General features: G+C 42.1%; 1 protein-coding gene across 1 annotated transcript in view; it reads right to left on the bottom strand.

The window, feature by feature from the left end:
* Positions 1 to 16621, bottom strand: part of UCK2 (uridine-cytidine kinase 2) — a 57225-nt gene that overhangs the window by 37620 nt on the left and 2984 nt on the right. The window contains exon 2 of the mRNA XM_011933441.1: positions 14936 to 15062. Within this exon, the coding sequence (XP_011788831.1) occupies positions 14936 to 15062 (127 nt within the window). The remainder of the gene's footprint in view (positions 1 to 14935; positions 15063 to 16621) is intronic.

The following is a 16621-nucleotide window of genomic DNA, read 5'->3' as shown; positions in this document are numbered from 1 at the left end:
TTCAACCACGGTTCCTGGTTCATAACTCCCACAGCCCTTGTTACAGTCTTTTGTGATACTGTTGGGTGTGTTACGCCTCAGGAAACAGAATCTCTTTCCTGCCTTCCTTTCACCTGGCACGAGGCAGGAATCTAATCTTTCCGCACCTTTCAGATTGTGGGTCTCAAACCCTCCCCTGAGAGGGCTGAGCATTGTAGGAAGGAACGCTTTCAAAAAATCCAAGAGGGCTGGGTGCGGGGGGTTTCCGGATAGCTGAACACCTGGAGGTTCCTGGAGGGTGGCACCCCAGGGAGGGGTTGGAAACTCCACACCTCTTTCCCCATGCCTTGCCCTGTGTGTCTCTTCATCTGTGTCCTTTATAATAAACCAGTAAACATACGTGTTTCCCTGAGTTCTGTGAACTACTCCAGCAAATTAATCAAACCCAAAGAGGGGGTTATGGGAATCTCAACCTGAAGTCAGAAGTTCCAGAAGCTCAGGTTTGCATGTCTACAGGGGGCACAGCCAGTCTTAGAGACTTGAGTTTCCAACCTGTGGGATTTGACACTCTCCAGGTAAATACTGTAGCAAGTAAACTGGAGGACACTCAACTGGTGTCTGTGCCTAGCTGTGTGAGGAAATCCCCCCTCTCTCACCACAATTGGTCACAGAAGTCTTCTGTGTTAACTGTTGTGGTGTGAGAGTAGAGGAAAAACGTGATTTCAGAGAGTTTCCCTACATAGTCCTTTACAGTCAGGCTGAGCAGTGTACACAGGACCTGGCTTGATTCTTGACTCTACCACACTAGTGATATCTCGGGCAACTCAACCTCTTAGAACACTGGCATCCTTGTTTTAAACTGCAGGTAACCATGTATACTCCACAAATGGGCCGTAAGTGTTAATAAGCTACATGCCTAAGATAGTGGCTAGCATAACCAAATGTTCAATAAAAATTATTATCTTCTTTAAGATCCACCAAATTTTCATTTAGACAAATCTTTCCAGGAAAGTCCATTAGGAAGCTTTTTTTTTTTTTTTTTTTTTGGTAACTCAGTTGAAAACTTCATCACTGATTCATTCCCATTAGTTTTATTTTCTTCACATCTATAAAATGGCACAAAACTACATTATCATACTATTAAACCACACTACACAATTAAAACAACACACTAGTGGTTATACATTATGTTCCAGGAAAGAAAGAAAAAGCACCCATTTCCTTAGCGTTGGTGTTCCTGCCACGGCCACCTAAGAAAACACCAGGGCAAAGGACGGCACCCTCTCCTAGCATGCCCAAGCAACTGCAAGGCCTTTCATGTCCTTGGTTAAAAAAAAAAAAAAATCTTCCATTTTAACAATGTATAGATGGAAGAAAAGGAATTCTTATGTAAAAAAAAATCTTTCTGTTGTATGGCAGAGGCACCTGATAGCCAAACTGAAGCATATCCTAAGAATGAGAAGAGTGTTGCTTTGGAGTTCCAGGCTGAGAAATCCAAGAGTGGCCAACCTGAAGATTCATTCTTTATCTATTAAAGACATCCAAACCCCTGGCCTATCCCTTTTAATGCAGGGGATGGAGACCCTTTGTTTTGGGAGGCTGCCAGGTGGAGGATGCTAAACAAAAATGCTATATAATCTACATGTTTTTTACAAAACGTAGCAGCATGCTTCCTGCCAAGCCTATCGTCACTGGACAGCTCTGTATGTGAGTCCACCAAATAAACCCTATGTCTCGTTCGGTATTTCCGGGTCTTTTCTTCAGTCTCTCAAACATGGTGTCATCCCTACTGGAGTCAACAGGGGTCCAGCATAATATCTATAAACAATCAAATCACAAAGCATTCCCTCAAGAAGTAGGCTGGGAAATGGCCCAGGTTATTGTGGAGCACAGAGAATCAGTGCTTATGAAGGCAGAATCAGGTTTCCATCTACCGCTGTCTCTTTTGTTTTTAAAATAAAAGTAGTAGAGAAGTAAATTCATAAAATAGAAGGTTGTCCTCAGAGGATGGGATGCATTAAATTAGGTTATGGAGGACTGCAATTACTGGTAATGATAAGGTCTAAGGTACAGAGAGATAATGGCTAAAGTCGATTACCTATGTTTACACTGAAATTGCCAAGAACTAAAGGAAGGAATGATATTGGAAAGAAAGAGACATTGGAAAGGTAGGAGATAAAATGACAGAAATAGCTCAGGAGTAGTGAGTGGCTCTGGTAATGTGACATCCAAAGCTGGGGTTTTAGGCAGGAGGAAGGGAGGGAGAATGGTCTGAAAGAAATTGGAAGTAAAAAGGAAGCACCACCTCCCACCTTTAGGCACTAAGGCCCAAATATAAGCAGCATGTGGGAAAAGCTTCTCCGAGGCCTGGCAGGGAAAACAGGGAAATCAGGAAACAGTAAGTTGTTGACAGAAAAGGTAAAGGACACTCAAAAGAAAGCGTTGAGAATACGGAAGTTTTACTGATGATGAACCAAGACAGCCCAATGGGAGAAAGGGTTTTCACATTGCAGGAAGTGAAAAAAGAGAAGGTCAGGAAAATATAAAGAATTACACAGAAATGGGAAACTTCATTTTTTTCTCATTATTAAAAAATGAATGTAATAATTGTTTTCTAAAAAGTACAAGTAAAAGAAAGAAAGAAATGATTGGCTGAGTCCTACTGCTAGAAATAAATGTAGCTACCATTCTGGCAAGCACTTTTCCATGTTTATATGCATGCATGGTAGCTTGTCTCCAAGATGGTGGTCATCAGTTTCTTCCCGCCCTGTATGGGAAAGATATTCCTCCAGTAAGGGGTGAAGTATATTCAGTCAATTGTATACTTACTTCTTTTAAGATAACTACATTTTATTTTTATCTCTCTATTCTCTATCTCAGAATTCTGTAATCTGTCCCTTCTTCATTATTAAATCTTGGCAACCTAAAACCAGACATGACATTCTGGGGGGTTTTTTTGTTTTCTTTTCTGTGTTTGTTGGTTTGTTTTTTGGTAGTTCGTACCCTGGTCTTTCTACTTACTTTACTTTTTATAATTAACATTGCGCTGAATAAATATCTTACTCCACTTCTCTCGACTGCCCTTTTCAAGGAGGTTGGTTTCTCCATCTCCAACATGATGCAAAATTCACAATGTACAAAATAGTATAAGGCACAAAGCAAGCCTGTCTCCTTCCTACTCTATCTCCCAGCCAGATTGCTGATCACTTCTCTGGCAGCTACTGTTTTCAGTTTCACGTACATCCCTTCAGAGACAGTCCCTACATATAAAACCACGTGTGAATGAACTTTTTCAAACACAGACACTAATACATGCTGTCTGCACCTTCATTCACTTATGTATCTCAAAGATTTTCCTGTCAATACTTTTAAGACTGCTTCCTTTTCAAGGGCTTCAACGTATTCCATTATATGAAGGAACTGTAGCTAGTCCTCCAATGACAGACATAAATTATGTCTCAACTTTTTCTGAAATGAACTTAATGTATGGACATACATATATATTTGTAGAATAGATTTCCAGTAGTGGATTTGCTAGGGCAAAGATTCTGCATTTTTAAAAATTTCCATACATATGCCCAGCTAGCCCCCACCATCAATTTATATATACTGTATTACTTCCCCCTTACTCTTAACGATATCTAACCTTTGGTCTGTTTAATTTGCCTTCCTATTTTAAGTGAGGTGAACATCTTTTATATGCCTAAAAGATGGCCAGGCACGGTGGCTCACACCTGTAATCCCAGCACTTTGAGAGGCCAAGGCGGGCAGATCACTTGAGGTCAGGAATTCAAGACCAGTCTGGCCAACATGGCAAAACCCCATCTCTACTAAAAATACAAAAATTAGCTGGGCATAGTGGCACACACCTATGATCCCAGCTACTTTGGAGGCTGAGGCAGGAGAATCGCTTGAACCTAGGAGGTGGAGTTTGCAGTGAGCTGAGATTGCACCACTATACTCCAGCCTTTGTGACAAGAGCAAGCCCCTGTCTCAAAGAAATAAAAATAAAAAATAACTAAACTGGCTAGAGCAGCTGGCAAAAAGAGAGAGAGAGAAAAAAAGATTATGTATATGCCTAAAAGGCTTCTGTTCTTCTGGAACTGGTTTGTTGATATCCTATCTGCACTTGTCTGTTGAGTTATTGGTCTTTTATTGATATAAAAGCTCTTTATGTATTAAGAAAACTGGCCATTTCTCATTTGTATCACAAATTCTTTCTAGTTAGCTGTCTTTTTATGTAGTGTTTTGCAAAGAAATTTCTTATTGATACAGTTAAACTGATTAACCTAAACTGATTTTATCATGTTATATTCAGAAACAATTTCCTCACCCAAAGACTTTTTTTTTTAACTTCCCTATGTTATCTTCTCAATGTCATGTCTTCCTTACTCCTCGGTGGCTCACTTATGCTTTCTTTGCCTTCAGCTCCCAAAATCCCAAACACATCAAAGGCAGACCACAAGAGGGCACCAATCCAGCAACTCCTTGAACCCTGAAAAGGCAGGCCAGGCTGACACCCAGAGAGCACAGAGGGCAAATAACCGAAAAGGAAATGAGATCTAACAGAGTGGGTTGTAAGGCACTTCCTGTGCATATACAGAGCGTTACAAAAAGACCTGCAGCTGTGTCCCTGTGGAGTTCACCAGGAAAGAGAAACAGGACCTGCTTTCAACCCTCTAGCCCACAGCTGCACACATGCTAAGGGATCACGCCTGTGGCACAACTGAAAGAGCATGAAGCAGCAGCAAGTCTGGAGTACATCACAGATGAAAGCCATTTGTTAAACTATTTTTCTTTAAAACACAAGGTATATTTTCCCACCTCATGCAGGGTATCCTGTTAAGAGTATGAAATCCTGTTTTTTTCCATACCATGAGAAATAGCTACAATAAGCAAACGCGCACGCACACACACAAAATTGACTCCCCCTACACAAAGAGAACACCATACTAAAGACTAACAGGGGCCAGGCCAGGTGGCTCACGCCTGTAATCCCAGCACTTTGGGAGGGCCAAGGCTGGCGGATCACTTGAGGTCAGGAGGTCAAGCCCAGCCTGGTCAACATGGTGAAACTCCGATTCTATTAAAAATACAAAACTTAGCCAAGCATGGTGGCGCATGCCTGTAATCCCAGCTACTTGGGAGGCTGAGGCAGGAGAATGGCTTGAACCTGGAAGGCGGAGGTTGCAGTGAGCCGAGGTCACGCCACTGCACTCCAGCTGGGGCAACAGAGTGAAACTCCTTCTAAAAAAGAAAAAAAACTAACAAGGAATTTTTGTCCAATGAAGCCTTCTGTAAAATAATAACACATATATAACTGAAGACTGGATATTAAGCAGCACAATAAATACATGTTTCTAATCCTACCTTAATAACCTCCTTCCATGTCACTTGAAATGGTTCCTACAGATTTCTAGGAAACAGTACACAGAAAGTTCCCTCAGGGAAGTTCCCTGTAGTGTGCTGTCTCCCCGTAATAGAGCGAGAGGCTTGAATCTCTTCCTCCTACATATTAAAGCAGAACCCTGCAGCCAGGCACTTAGGCTCAAAATCTCCTGTGAGCAGAAGTATCTTCATTCACATATTAAAATTATCGTCCAGCAAATGGTACTGGGAAAACCGGACATTCACATGCAAAAAAAAAAAAAAAAATGAAGTTAGAACTTTCCTTACTTTACACCATACATAAAACAAAAAACAAAAACACCACCTCAAAACAGATCAAATACCTAAACTTAAGGGCTAAAACTCTAAGTCTTAAGAGAAAATATAGAAATAAAGCATCATAACATTGGATTTGGCAATGATTTCTTACATGTAATACTGAAAGCACGGCAACAAAAGAAAAAAATAGGTAAGATGGACTTCATCAAAATTTAAAACTTTTGCCAGGGACGGTGGCTCAACCTATTAATATAATTCCTGTGCTTTACGAGGGCAAGGCAGGAGGACTGCTTAAGGCTGAGAGTTCAAGAATAGCCTGGGCAACACTGCAAGACCTCTACAAAAAAGTTTTCAAAAATTAGCTGGTGGTGGCTCACGCCTATAATCCCAGCACTTTGGAAGGCTGAAGCGGAGGAGCGCTTGGGCCTGCAGTGAACTATGATCACGACACCGCACTCCAGCCTGAGTGACAGAGCAAGACCCTCTCTCTTAAAAAAAAAAAAAAAAAAGACCCATGATGAGATTCTCTTTCATACCCATTAGGACAGCAATTAATTTTTTTTTTTTTTAAGAAAGAAACTGGAAAGAACAAGTGTTAGCAAGCATGCAAAGAAAAGGAATTCTTGTGTACTGCTGGCAGGAATGTAAATTGGTACAGCCACTGTAGAAAACAGTAGAGGAACTCCTCAAAAAACTATAGAATTACCATATGACCCAGCAGTACCAGTTGTGGGGATGTACCCAAAAGAACTAAAAGTAGAAACTCAAGTAGATACAGGCATACTTCATTTCACTGTACTTCACAGATACTTTTTTTTTTTTTTAAACAAATTGAAGGTTTGTGGCAACCCTGTGTGGAGCAAGTCTTGTTAATACTATTTTTCAAACAGCATGTGCTCACTTTGTATCTCCGTGTTACATGTTGGTAATTCTCACAGTATCTCACACATTTTCATTATTATAATATATGCTACGATGATCTGTGATCAGTGATCTTTGCTATTACTATTGTAACCGACGGGGTGGCTTGCTCTTCCACACCGGTGGGCGTTTCTCGCTAGGTGGAACGAGAGACTTGAGAAAAGAAATCAGACACAGAGACAAAGAGAAAGAAAAAGTGGGCCCAGGGGACCAGCGCTCAGCATACAGAGGATGCCGGTGTCTGAGTTCCCTCAGTATTTATTGGAGTTCCCTCAGTATTTATTGATCATTATCTTTACCATCTTGGAAAAGAGGAAGTGGCAGGATAATAGGATCACAGTAGGGAGAAGGTCAGCAATAAGACACATGAAAAAAGATCTCTGTGACATGAATAAGTTTAAGGAAAAGTGCTGTGCCTTGATATGCATATGCAAACATCTCCATAAACCTTTTTAGTGCATAAAGAGCAGCATTGCTGCTAGCACGTCCCACCTTCAGCCCTAAGGCGGTCTTCTCCTTTCTCAGAAAATAGAACATACGATTGGGTTTTACACCAAGATGTTCCATTGCCCAGGGACTGGCAGGAGACAGATGCTTTTCTCTATCTCATCTACCAAGAGGCCTTCTTTCCTCTTATACTAGTCCTCCTCAGCACAGACCCTTTACGGGTGTCAGGCTGGGGGACGATTAGGTCTTTTCCTTCCCACAAGGCCATATTTCAGACTATCACATGGGGAGAAACCTTGGACAATACCTAGCTTTCCTAGGCAGAGGTCCCTGCGACCTTCCGCAGTGTATGTGTCCCTGGCTATTTGAGGTAAGAGAATGGTGATGACTTTTAACCTGCAGGCTGCCTTCAGGCACTTGTTTAACAAAGCACACCCTGCACAGCCCAAATCTGTTAAACCTTGAGTCACCACAGCACATGTCTCTTGAAAGGACAAAGTTGGGGGTAGGGTTACAGATTAACAGCATCTCAAATACAGAACAAAATGGAGTCTCTTACGTCTTCTTCTTTCTATATAGACACAGAAACAGTCTGATCTTTGTTTTCCCCCCAGTAATTGTTTTGGGGTGCCACCAATCACGCCCATGTAAAATGGCAAATTGGATCCATTAAGGTATATGTTCTGACTGTTCCACCGGGGCATTCCACTGTCTCTCTCCCTCTTCTCGGGCCTCCCTATGATTTCCTGCAACACAACAACATTAAAGTTAGGCCAATTAATACCCTAGGATGGCCTCTAAGTGTTCAAGTAAGACTCACATGTCTCTAACTGTAAATCAATGGCTAGAAATAAAGAAAAAGTTCATGAAGGCAATTAAAAGTATCACTCCGGTGAACACATGAATGATAAGAAAGCAAAACAGCCTTATTACTGATACGGAGAAAGTTTGGTCTGGATAGAAGATCAAACCAGCCACAACATTCCCTTGAACCAAAGCCTAATCCAGAGCAAGGCCCTAACTCTCTTCAATTCTGTGAAGGCTGAGACAGATGAGGAAGCCAGACAAGAAAAGTCTGAGGCTAACAGAGACTGGATCATGAGGCTTAAGTTAAGAAACCATATCCCTAACATATTGTGCTAGATGAAGCAGTAAGTGCTGATATAGAAGCTATAGCAAGTTTTCTAGAAGATCTAGCTAAAATAACTGATGAAGGTAGCTACACTAAAGATTTTTTCAATGTAGAAGAAACAGCCTTCTATTAAAATATGATGCCATCTAGGACTTTCACAACTAGAGAAGTCAATGCCTGACTTCAAAGCTTCAAAGAACAGGATGGCTCTCTTGTTAGAGGCTAATATAGCTGGTGACTTTAAATTGAAGGCAATGCTCATTTACCATTCCAAACATCCTAAGGCCCTTGTATGCTCTATCTACTCTGCCTGTGCTCTGTAAAAGGAACAACAAAGCCAGTATGGCAGCACATCTCATTACAGCATGATTTACTGAATATTTGAATCCCATTGTTGAAATCTATTGCTCAGAAAAAAAGATTCCTTTCAAAATATTACTGCTCATCAGCAATGCACCTAGTCACCCAAGAGCTCTGATGGAAATGTACAAGGAGATTAATGTTATTCTCATGCCTGCCTATACAACATCCCTTCTGCAGCCCATGGATCAAAGCGTGATTCTGACTTTCAAGTTATTAAGAAATACATTTTGTAAGGCTATAGCTGCCAAAGTGATGATTCTGGTGGATCTGGGCAAAGTAAACTGAAAACCTTCTAGAAAGGATAAACCATTCTAGATGCCATTAACATTTGTGATTCATGGTAGGAGGTGAAAATATCAACATTAACAGGAGTTCGGAAGAAGTAGATTCCAAGCTTCATGGATGATGTTGAGGGGTTCAACACTTCAGTGGAGTAAGTCACTGCAGATGTCGTGTAAATAGCAAAAGAACTAGAATTAGAAGTGGAACCTCAAGATGTGACTGAATTGTTGCAATCTCATAATAAAATGTGAACAAATAAGGAGTTTCTTCTTATGATAAACAAGTTTCTTCTTATGAAAGTAGTTTCTTGAGATGGAATCTAACGCTGAAGATGCTGTGGGCATTGTTGAAATGCTAACAAAAGATTTAGAACATTCCATAAGCTTAGTTGATAAAGCAGCTGCAGGGTTTAACAGAACTGATGTTAATTTTTTTTATTTTTTATTTTTTGATTGCTGGGTTGAATGGTAAAATTGACTCCCACTTTGAAAGAAGTTTGACCATCGGCAAAATGCCATCAAACAGCACCACATAAAACAGAGAAATATTTCATGAACAGAAGAGTCAATCAACATGGCAAACTTCATTGTTGACGTTAAGAAATCGCAACAGCCACCCCAGCCTTCAGCAACCACCATAATCAGTCAGTACGCACCAATATCAAGGCAAGACACTCCACCAGCAAAAAGATTACAACTTTCTGAAGGCTCAGATGACCATTAGCAATAAAGCATTTTAAAATTAAGGTCTCTGCCATTTTTTTAGACATAATGCTACTGCATACTCAACTGACTATAGTATAGTGTAAACATAACTTCTATGTGCACTGGAAAAGAAACAAAAAAAAAATTGTGTGACACTTTACGACATTCACTTGATTGCCCTGGTCTGCAACCGAACCCACAATACCTCCGAGGTATGTATCTGTATACACTCATGTTCATAACAGCATTATTCACAACAGTCAAAAGGTGAAAATAATCCAGTGTCCATTGATGAATAAATTGATATATACATACAATGATATGTAGCCTCAAAAAGACAATTCTGACATACAATACAGTATGATGAGTCTTGAGGAATTATGTTAAGTAAAATTAGCCAATCACAAAAAGGCAAATGGTGTGTGATTCTGTGTCCGGAACTGTTGGGTTCTTGGTCTCACTGACTTCAAGAATGAAGCCGCAGACCTTCACAGTGAGTGTTACAGTTCTTAAAGATGGTGTGTCCAGAGTTTGTCCCTTCTGATGTTCGGACTGTTTGGAGTTTCTTCCTTCTGGTGGGTTCGTGGTCCCGCTGGCTTTAAGAGTGAAGTTGTAGACCTTCACGGTAAGTGTTACAGCTCTGAAGGCAGCACGTCTGGAGTTGCTGCGGAACCCTTGTTGCGGAACCTTCCTCCCTTCCAGAGTTGTTAATTTCTCCCGGTGGGTTGGTAGTCTTGCTGGCCTCAGGAGTGAAGCTGCAGACCTTTGCTGTGAGTGTCACAGCTCACAAAGACAGGGCAGACCCAAAGAGCAAGCAGCAGCAAGATTCATTGCAATGAGGGAAAGAACAAAGCTTCCACACTGTGGAACGGGGCCCTAGGTAGTTATTGCTAGCGGGCTCTGGCAGGCTGTGTTTATTCCCTTGTCTGGCCCCACCGAATCCTGCTGATTGGTCCATTTTACAGAGAGCTGATTGGTCTATTTTACAGAGAGCTGATTGGCCCATTTTAACAGAGTGCTGATTGGTGCGTTTACAATCCCTGAGCTAGACACAGAGTGCTGATTGGTATGTTTACAATCCTCCAGCAAGACACGGAGTGCTAGACAGAAAAGTTCTCCAAGTCTCCACTACTTTAGCTAGATACAGAGTACTGATTGGTATATTTACAAACCTTGAGCTAGACACAAGGTGCTGATTGGTGTATTTACAATCCCTTAGCTAGACATAAAGGTTCTCCAAGTCCCTACTAGATTCTGGAGCCCAGCTGGCTTCACCTAGTGGATCCCAGTCCGGGGCTGCAGGCTCAGCTGCCAGTCAGTCCCCTGCCGTGTGCCCACACTCCTCAGCCCTTGGGCAGTTGATGGGACCAGGCGCCACAAAGCAGAGGGCAGCAGCACTCTGGGGAGGCTCAGGCAAGGTGGGCTAAGGTCCCGAGCCCTGCCCCACGGGGAGGCAGCTGAGAGGCCCGGCGAGAATTCGAGTGCAGCGCTGACGGGCCAGCACTGCTGAGGGAACCGCTGCACCCTCCGCAGCTGCTGGCCCGGATGCTAAGCCCCTCAATGTGGCCGCTCCGAGTGCTGGGCCCACCGAGCCCACGCCCACCTGAAACTCAAGCTGGCCGGCCCACAAGCGCCACGCACAGCCCTGATTCCCACCCGCGCCTCTCCCTCCATACCTCCCAGCAAGCAGAGGGTGCCGGCTCTGGCCTCCGCCAGCCCAGAGAGGGGCTCCCACAGTGCCGTGGTGGGTGGAAGGGCTCCTCAAGCTCCGCCAGAGTGGACATGGAAGCTGAGGTGGCGCCAAGAGCAAGTGCTGCTAGCATGTTGTCACCTCTCAATTCTACTTAACTAAAGTATCTAGAATAGTCCAATTCTAAGTCAGAAAGTAGCGGGGTGGTTGCCAGGGCCTGGGAATGGGGAGGAATTATTGTTTAACAGATACAGAGTTTAAGTTAGAGAAGACGAAACAGCTTTGGAAATAAATGGTGGTGACGGTTGCCTAACAACATGAGCGTGCCACAGAACTCTAAACTTGAAAATAAATTTTATGTATATTTTGCCAGAATAATAAAATTATCTATTTATATTATTCCTCTCACTGCCACTAAACTGAATATATCAAGGGCGGGGATCTTATGTTAGCAATCTGTGTACACTTATTCCAGCGCCAAGCCCTCAATAAAAGTACAATGAACCTAAGTCACATTTTTCAGGTAGTCTCTAAAAAACAGATGTCCTCCAGGTTCAAAGTGGTGAAAAGTAGTACCTGAAACCACAATTGGGCAGGGGAGACCTTGTCCTACAGCCATTTTCACAGTTATAGAAATTAATTCACTCTTAACAAATACTTGAAAAAAAAATCAATAGCTTGCATTACTAATTCACAACTTCAAGCCAGCCTCCTAAGAGGTGTTTACTTCCTGGTATATGCTACTTAGCACAGCCTATACTCCAATCTCCCAGTTAACTTCCTCTTGCAGGAAGACTTAAAATACTGCTCCCTGAAAGTACCTTTGCTCCCTGCTCCTCCCTTTCTTCCTCTCCCTATTCCCCATACTACCTAGCCCACCACTCAGTTTTAGACGCCCTTCTTCCATTTCCAGCCTCACATCAAATAACCGGTTTGGGAAAGGGGATCAGATCTTTCTGCTTAGCAGGTGGTAAGCACTGGGCTTGATCTCACACTTTTTTAGAATCAAAAGAACTGGCCTGAGTTCTGTCACTGTTGATGAAAGCAAAGTCTCATTGTGCGAGTGTTCTTCCCTAATCTGTCGTTAACGACTGTGGTTATCCCAGTTCGCTTACCCCAGACCCTGGCTTCCAAGCTCTGTCATCAGAGTGCTTGGCTGGTGATCAGTGGCATGCTCATTTCAGACCTCCTTTACTGTATCCTCATGGTACTGGCTTTGTTTGAAAAGCGTCCTACTGAAACGGAATGGACAGTCTGTCGGTAGCTCTCTTTTTTGTGCGGGAAAGGCGTTTAAAAAGGCAATATAATATAGGAAGTCTATCTTGGTACATTTAAAAAAAAAAAAAGAAAGAAATATGGCTGAATTGACAAAGAACACTAATTGTCCTCCCAAAAAAATGGGGGAAAAAGCAATGTCAAAAGATGATGGGAATCACTGTCTTCCTGGTGTTTGCCATCGCAGATCTTGTGTTGCACTTGCCATGCTTTGCAGGGGGTGGGGGGCCTTTCGGTACTGTCACCCCTGCAACACACTGCATCTGGGAAAATACTCACAGTGCTGCCAACAGCAAGCACCAAGAATTCTGCACACCAGTTTGGAAGGAGTATAAAAAACGTCTAGTCTTTTAACCAATGAATTCCACTTCTAGGAATTTATCCTAAGGAGATAATTAAAGAACAAAAAATTAACTTACGAAGATGCCCATCATTGCACAAAAGTGGATTACCAAACTACATGGTCACCAATAATGGGGGCTGTAAGTTTTATTACACTACACATATGGTGTGATGTGTACAGCTACCAAAGGACATGTTTACGAATAATATTTGGTAATACAGGAGATGTTCAGGATACATTATCAAAAGTGTAAGTTTGTGTGTGTGTGTGTGTATAAAATCTCACTTTTGGCCAGGCACAGTGGCTAACATCTGTAATCCCAATACTCTGGGAGCTAGGATGGGAGGATCAATTGAGGCCAGGAGTTCAAGACCAACCTGGGCAACACAGTGAGACCCTCATCTCTACAAAAAGTAGAAAAAATAAAAATTAGCCAGGCATGGTGGCTCACCTCTGTAGTCCTGGACACTCAGGAGGCTGAGGTGGGAGGATCACTTAAGTCCAGGAGTTTGGGGCTGCAGTGAGCTATGATCATGCCAATGAACTCCAGCCTGAGTGAAAGAGTAAGACTGTGTCTCTAAAAAATAAAAATTAAATAAAACTAAAATCTCAATTTTATCCAAAACCTTTTTGCCTAAAACCTTACTTATATATATAGGTTCCATACATATATTTTTAAAAGTTTAGAAAGAATTGTAACAGTGTTAACTGTTAGTTAATGGTTAGGTTTGGGTCATGAAAGTTTTCTCGTCTTTATACTATTCTATTCTAATTACTTTTTATATACCCAATAATCAGGCTGAAGCATAATGAGGTGAAATCCTAAACCCCATACACAATATACTGATACCTATAAAAATAATGAAACGTTTGTTTCTGAAATGTCCTTTTTAAAAAATCTATTCTCACTTGGCACCCTGGGTGTGACTATCACAAAAGCCAAAGAATGCACAAGAGGTGGCAGATCTAGGACCCTGATATGTGGAGTCATGTACCTGGATATTGAAAAATAAGGCAGGACCTGGCCGGGCATGTTGGCTCATGCCTGTAATCCTAGCACTTTGGGAGGCCAAGGCGGGTGGATCACCTGAGGTCAAGAGTTCGAGACCAGCCTGACCAACATGGCAAAAGGCTGTCTCTACTAAAAATACAAAAATTAGCCCGGTATGGTGGCAGGCGCCTGTAATCCCAGCTACTTGGAAAGCTGAGGCAGGAGAATAGCTTGAACCCAGGAGGTGGACGTTACAGTGAGCCGAGATTGCAGAGCAAAACTCCTTCTTAAAAAAAAAAAAAGGAAAACAAAAAATAAGGCAGGAACTACTAAAAAACTACATGACTTTTTGTAAAACACATAAGGTGATTGCCATATTTAACAAATACATTATATAAGTGATATATAATACATGCTTTCTATATAAATTTCAGGGAATGTAATTTTCATCACAAACCAAATCAGTCCGTAAACTCGCAATCAGGAACCACTAGATGACCTCCATGAGTCTACTACTAATATTTTGTATTGCAGGAACACCCTGCTGGAGGTTATTTTGGCTCAACTGTACTAAAGTAAAATCAAAACTAATTTCAAGCATGCTTTTTTAGCATCTGGTTCCAATGACAACTCCCTTTATCTCTCAGAAGCCCTTGGTTTGAAAAGAATGTTCTCTTCTTCACAAAATGCCCTACAGGCAGTCCCCAACTTACAAGCACACTGCCATCGAAAAGTTCACTCACTGTGCAACACTGGGAACACATTTTCCCAGACAAACGGGTGGTTCCCAGCATAGTTTCTAATGCCAGCTTAACCCATACTGCTGATGAAATATTGAAGATCTGCTTAACAAAATCAGGAAACAATACTGCTTCTAATCTAAAACTGAAGTAAAAAAGAACACCAAAAATGCTGGTGCTTGCAGATCCAGAAAAGCCTATGTTTCTGAAGCATTTTTCCTCACACCATTCACAACAAATGGCCAACATGGCTTGTTCTCCAACATACAACCTGCTCACTCTGTGCAGACTTCTTTACTCCAAACCTCTGCCTTGCTAATTTTCCGTGTGTCTCCAGAGATGAGCCCTCAAGTGCATAAATCCTTATCAGGGTCAATCTGCAAAGTAGATCTTTAGCATACCTGGTACCTGGCACTGGAGAAGACAGTGTCCTCTGATGGACATCGCAATAGCTGTCTACCTCTTTTCTCTGGACCCACTAGCTCGCACATAATATGTTTCCGATGTTCCCCATCTGGCTGGGGACAGCTGAGAACCAGACCATCAGAATGATCCCTAAGTAGGCAAATGCCTAACAAAATCCCTAAAAAAATAGTTTTTCTTTTCTACCTAGGGAAGTCCTATTATTTATTCTTTATTTCTATACACAAATCTAACAAGCTTCTTTTCCAAACTTCAAGAACCATAAAAAGGGAAGTGAAAGGGAAGGTATCCAACATTTGTTGATGGCCTCTCTCTGTGTGTCAGGCACTTTTTAAAAATCTCATTTACAAGAGGAAACTAAGGGTTTAAGTGTCTTGTAAAGGTCCCTCGGCAACGACATAAGACCTGTGGGCTGAAACTAGAACTCACTTGGCTGGCCCTAAAGTCAGTGGAGGCTGGGTTGCAGCCAGCTGCCACCCGATGTGCTACTATAGGGAAGTCAAAAACTGACATCAGACTCAGCCTGCAGCGGGCCATTCACTCACTGTTCCTTAAGGACACAAAGCAGTGCTTGAAATACTTCCCAAACATCTCTCTCTTAAGTTTTCCCAAGTGCTGGCACTTCAGACGGGCTGTGAAACACTGCTAACCCTGAGGCTCCAGGCAGATGAGGTTTTTACACCAAAGGACCTCCCATCATCTCCATTCGTCTCTGCCTTGTGCCCGCATCAAGAGTGGGCCAGACTACACCCTATGGATGTTTTCTGATCTGGAAGCAGCACTGTTCTGACCCTGGCTGCCTTAGCAAGAGCAACTTTGCTCTTCAGTTGTTCAGAATGCAGCATGAACAGACACTCCAGGACTGGGGTGAAGAAATTAGCTTTAGAAGTTTATCATCTGAGACTACCGTACTCTAAAGAAAGGGAAAACGGAGATTAAGAGACTGTGCGTATGAACAAAGAGATTGATGAGAGCCAAACCAGATGACTAACAGTTTCAATCAAGTATTTCGCAAGGATGATTTAGCACCCTTCTACCAAGGGTGATGAGAGGACTTATGGCTTTCATTTCAGTAAGCAAGGACCTTCAAGTGGAAGTCATGAAAGAATAAAAAATGATGATCAGAACCCCTTCTACCTTCCAAGGACCTTCCAGCTAATTATCAGTTAACTGAAAATGATAACATAATTTGCTGAAATTAAAAGTGGTATCATGAAATCGGCATGTATTTTGCTAGAGGCAGGATTGGCATGGTGAAGAGAAAAATAAGCCTGAGTCACACAAGCTGGTGTCTGAATCCAGATGTGCTGTCTGACCTTGGGCAAGGTTGTTACCCTCCTTTAATCTGAGTTCCTTCATCTGTAAAATGGCCAGGTAGGGAATGCCTATCTTAGTAGGCATGTAATAATCCCAAACACTCAAGAAACCAGAGCTATTGAGTTTTACTGTTTTTAGGATACAAACTATATGACAAGTTGCTGCTAAGGCTGGCGTGCCTGTGTCCCCCTAAAATGCCTCTGTTGAAACTTAATCCACAAAACAATAGCGTTAAGAGGTGGGACCTCTGGGGGGTGATTAGGTCATGAAGGCTGGGCCCTCATGAATGGAATTAGTGCCCTTTTTTTTTGTTTTTTTTGTTGTTTTTGTTGTTGTTGTTTTTGAGA

This window comes from Colobus angolensis, unplaced genomic scaffold, assembly GCF_000951035.1.
Source record: "Colobus angolensis palliatus isolate OR3802 unplaced genomic scaffold, Cang.pa_1.0 Scaffold126, whole genome shotgun sequence".
In the NCBI taxonomy this organism is placed as follows: Eukaryota; Metazoa; Chordata; class Mammalia; order Primates; family Cercopithecidae; genus Colobus; species Colobus angolensis.
This window is presented reverse-complemented; position numbering and strand designations above follow the sequence as displayed.